General features: G+C 40.8%; 1 protein-coding gene across 1 annotated transcript; it reads right to left on the bottom strand.

Annotated features, from left to right (window-relative positions):
- Window positions 1-379: 379 nt before the first annotated feature.
- LOC104945302 (C-Jun-amino-terminal kinase-interacting protein 1-like) lies at window positions 380-3,516 on the bottom strand (the record flags this gene model as incomplete). Its single annotated transcript, XM_010770949.1, has 4 exons — window positions 380-746; window positions 2,403-2,501; window positions 2,682-2,752; window positions 3,406-3,516. Coding segments are annotated over 4 exons (354 nt in total), but the record flags the coding sequence as incomplete, so codon positions are not given.
- Between the last annotated feature and the right edge of the window lie 1,081 nt (window positions 3,517-4,597).

The raw sequence follows: 4,597 nt of genomic DNA, 5'->3' as shown, positions 1-4,597 counted from the left end.
TCTTCCATTCTTTCCAACTCAGTTTAAAATGAGTGCAGAAACAGCTGAATAGTGCCAAACCAAATACGTGGCGCTGTCGGGTGCGGACCAATCACAAAGCTTAATTTCTTGACTGGCAGCAAAAACAACCAATCACGGCAGTGCTTCTCTTGCTGGCTCTGTCCAATGACGAACAAAAAGTGTTCTCCCTAAAGGAATACCCTTTCCGTAAAAGTTCAAATGTTGAAGTGTTTTGTGAAATGCTGTAGCGTTTTGTGAAATGCTGTAGTGTTTTGTGAAAAGCTGTAGCGTTTTCTGAAATGCTGTAGTGTTTTGTGAAATGCTGTAGCGTTTTCTGAAATGCTGTAGTGTTTTCTGAAATGCTGTAGTGTTTTGTGAAATGTTGTTTTGACTTGCACTTCAGGACCACCGTAGTATTTGGTTAGGTTTTGGAAAACATTTCTGGTCAGTGTATGGAACATGTCATGTGATCCTAACCATCCATAGAGGAATGTACATTATGACATGGATCAAGAAAATAAAACTCTTTCTGTACTACAGGATGCAGGTAAGAAAAGAAACCCCCCATGCAAGCACTCTGAAGAAGAGACATCAGTGGTCGCTGTGTAAGACCAGGCTTACGTGCACATACAGTAGTGAGTATTCAGGACATGGTGTGGATGGGGGAGAGGGGTTATTCAATAAAGATGTCTTCAGTGGGACAGGAGTAGCCAATATTGTCCCTGTAATACTGCTGGAAGGCCCTCCTGTGGGACAGCAGAGGAGATCATTAGTACATGAAATGACAATAGCTTTTTTGAATCAGGACAGATGATAGCATATATTTGTGTACCTCACTATTATTAACTACACTGTTTAGGATACAGGTCAAGTTTGTGTATCAAAGGAATATATAGTGTCCCTTTGTTACAGAAAAGGATACATTGAATAAGTTGCCAGACTAAATTAAAGTGGACCTATCATGCTATATTTGAATAATATAGTGTAGGACCATACCTACATAAGGCATATTTATACTTTTCATTTTTCAAAATACCAAACAGATCATGCATTTTAGCCATTCCTCATTTCGCTCAATTTAACACTGTCTTTGCATGGGCTGATTCTGTGAGAACAGCACCATCTACAGGCCTGGCATATGTACAACAGCGTCTCCAGCGCTTTCGAACGGCAATGTCCGTGGCTGTCTCCTCCTGATTGGTGGAGTTGGCCCAATAGCCGTAGCTCCACTTCTGTGACGTCATAGAAGTGTTCAAATCTGGATCATTCTGTATCAGATCCGTTGCAGCCCCTTTTTTAGAGATTTGGGTATGGAGGAAAATAGAGAGGGTTGTGTTTTCTGACACTTGGTGAGTTCCCTGGAACACCGGGGACACATATTCATGTATAAAAGACGTACAACAGTGCATTTTGCATGATAGGTCTCCTTTAAATGGAGTTTTTTTGTCTTCAAATGTTTTGAAACCATTTACTTTAAGGTGTGTGACTCCCAGGTTGTGAGTTGGTTGATCCTCGGTGTGCTTGATGGTTGGATCTGCCCACTCGTATCAGTCTGATTTGGGGCCTTTCTAAGTTGTAAATATAGATTTATCTTTCACCTGCTTTGTAAAATGTGGATAAATGAATTCCCAACTGCTACCTAGTATTAAAGCGTAAGTAATATTTTTATGAGATGTTGCTCAGTTTTTGCGCCTGTCGTCAACCAAATCGTGGTCTTTTGTGCCGAAATAGCTCAGTTGGGAGAGCGTTCGACTGAAGATCTAAAGGTCCCTGGTTCCATCCATGGGTTCCGGCAGCAGGTAGATTATTTTAAGTTAATGTTTATACTGATTACTCTTATACCTGCTTCGTAAACTGCGGATAAGCTATTAAGATGCTAAGTGACAAACCAACTGGTCACAAGTATTTTATGGAAATTCCTCCCCCTCATGTCATCCGGCCCACAAACACGAGCAGACCTTTGTGAAATATGATTTCAAACTTATTTTTTGATACGTCATAAACATACAGGACAAATGACATCCGTCAAAGCGTAATTGGGAATGTAATTTTAAGGTGAGCAGGCTGCTCAATCTAACCCTTAGGATATTAACGTATACAGAAGATTTATGTTGCAAGCTGTGGAGATACATTATTTATTCTACTCTACAGTATTTCATTTTTTAAATCTTTGAATCATGAGTGCAGTTTTCTGTTGCTAAAGGTATTGTTACTGAAGCCTTAAGAAACAGGCAGTGTTTCAATGCTGCACAGTAAAGAAATACCCCAAAACGTAAGGTTCCCTCAAGAGTACTTGAGTAATTGTATTTAGTTACTTTCCACCACTGAGCAGATATCCAATAGTAAAAGTCACAAAATATGTATAAAATGAACAACAAAGAATAGAATAAAATACATCTTACCCTACAGACTCAGCTAGAGGATGTAGTGTTGTCTCTGCAACCATCACATGACAGGCGAAGCGCTGCTGGTCAGGGTGTTTGGTGATGAGACCAAAATACCTGCGGGCAACAATCAGCATGACTTATTCACACACGTCTGTGGAGGCTGTAGTACACAAAGCAGTATATTATTGTCATGTAAATGTGATGACACTTAACACAGTGTGAGAATAGAGACACTTTAATGTTAGTTTAACGCATTTGTCATGCAAGTGTGCTAGATGAAGTAGTGAGACTCACTTGCTGTGTTTTGGATGACAGCCACAGAATGAGATGTTCTTCAACTGGAAGAAATGGAAACACTGGTCTCCCTGACAAAAACAGTCACACAGAGAAATGTCAAGTTTTAATGATTTAACTGCAAGATTTCCACTGAGTGGCATATATCTCACCATGGTGCAGGTATTTTACTTGTGTTTAAAATGTCTCATGGTCTACCCAACCTACGCTTAACGGATTCATTAAACAAAATGAAAACTCATCAAGCTACTGACAAAACTAACGAACATAACATTGCTCAACTCTTTCTCCGAATCTGTAAAACAGTGGACATGCTGTCATAAACTGGAGTAAGGGTTATATAAATATTTTTCTAATTCTCTGTGCCTATCAGCATTTATCTGTTTTTATGTATGTGCTTTTGTGTGTTATGCATAGGTTTGTATTAATGTGCATTCACTTGTGCATGTGTGTTTTCTAATGTGCTGTAATTGTGCTTCAAATGCGCCTTTGTGTTGAGCTTGTGTGTTTTCTTTCTTTGCTCCCCTATGTTTCCCTTTAATGCCATCAACCTTAAAGGGACTGCAGATGAAAATGAGCCTTTATGGCTAAATATGGCACATACCTGATGGACTCAAGTGCTTATGTTCATTCATGTGCATTGTCCCTTTTTTTGACTAGCTTGCAATTGCTGGATTAGAAGAAGTGTGAACGTGAAGATATGTAGATAGAGTAGTGCCCGTACCCTATGAGCAGAGTGACACTGGTCCTGGACACTGATCTTCACCCCCCTCACACTGACCTCCAGCACACAGGCTGAAGGGGGCTGAGCTGCTAACCGCCTGTTACACGCCACCTGTGAACACAAGTCATCAGTCATTCATTAAACACAGCTTTAACTCTCAGCACTCTACGCTGTTTTATTTATTATTACCTGTCTGTAGTGTTAGGCCAGTTTAGAGCCGTGTTTGTCCAACACGTCGTCACCTCAACTTTATATCCTTTTATTGATGTGTATGAAATAGTCTTAATTGTGTTTGTGTGTGTTTATTTGTGTATTGAGGGGTAGGGGGGTGGGTGGGCTGTTTGGGGGAGCTTTCTGAGAAATAACGTTCAGGAGAGTTGGATAGATCGCATTTATTACGAATAGTTTTCCAAGTTTACCCGTAATATTAATGCAATACACTTGACCTTTGCCTTTGCTGTGCTTTGCAGGCTTAAACTTAGCAAGACAATAATCATCACTCAGTATTCAAAACTCCTAATTGTGTTCCATACACTAATGTAACAACAGTAATTGTGGGGGAAACTTCTGAAGCAATTGAAACAGGACTCAGAGAGACACGAGGAGAGCTGGAGCTTTGATGGCAAACACTGACGCTTTATTTGGAGCTTCGGCCGGAGAATTCACAAGACATTTGCTGTGCCACGAGTTGACCACAGGTTGAGATGCCACAATCAATTTTGAAGATCTCTACCCCAGACCCATGTGTTTAGCTAGTTCTGAGAGAATAATCAACATTGTGCATAACAAGATAGAATGATAACCAGGGTAGGATTTTCACGGCGGCCATGACGGCCATGGCCGTCGTAGCCCCTCGGTCTGGCCGTTATGCCCCACAAATAATAGTAGGTCCTACGGCCACCATGGCCTGTGTGCCCCTCACACTGTTAAAATCGCGAAGTTGCTTTAAAAGCGTCAGAACAGTGTTTTCTGAACTGCATTAGGCTGCATTCACAACGGACGCGATGCGAATATTCTCATCGCTCTAACCGCTGGAGTTTCACCGCGGCTGTCAGCTGTGTTTACTCCTGTCATTCAAACAGGACGCGCTGGAGAGGGGGCGGGGCTTATTTCAATGTAAATACTGAATAAATACTACGACAAAATTAACATATTTTACAGTGATTTAATTGTAATACACGTTTCAAAATGA

The sequence above is a fragment of the Notothenia coriiceps genome, unplaced genomic scaffold (assembly GCF_000735185.1).
Source record: "Notothenia coriiceps isolate Sejong01 unplaced genomic scaffold, NC01 NC01_scaffold00009446, whole genome shotgun sequence".
NCBI lineage: Eukaryota > Metazoa > Chordata > Actinopteri > Perciformes > Nototheniidae > Notothenia > Notothenia coriiceps.
This window is presented reverse-complemented; position numbering and strand designations above follow the sequence as displayed.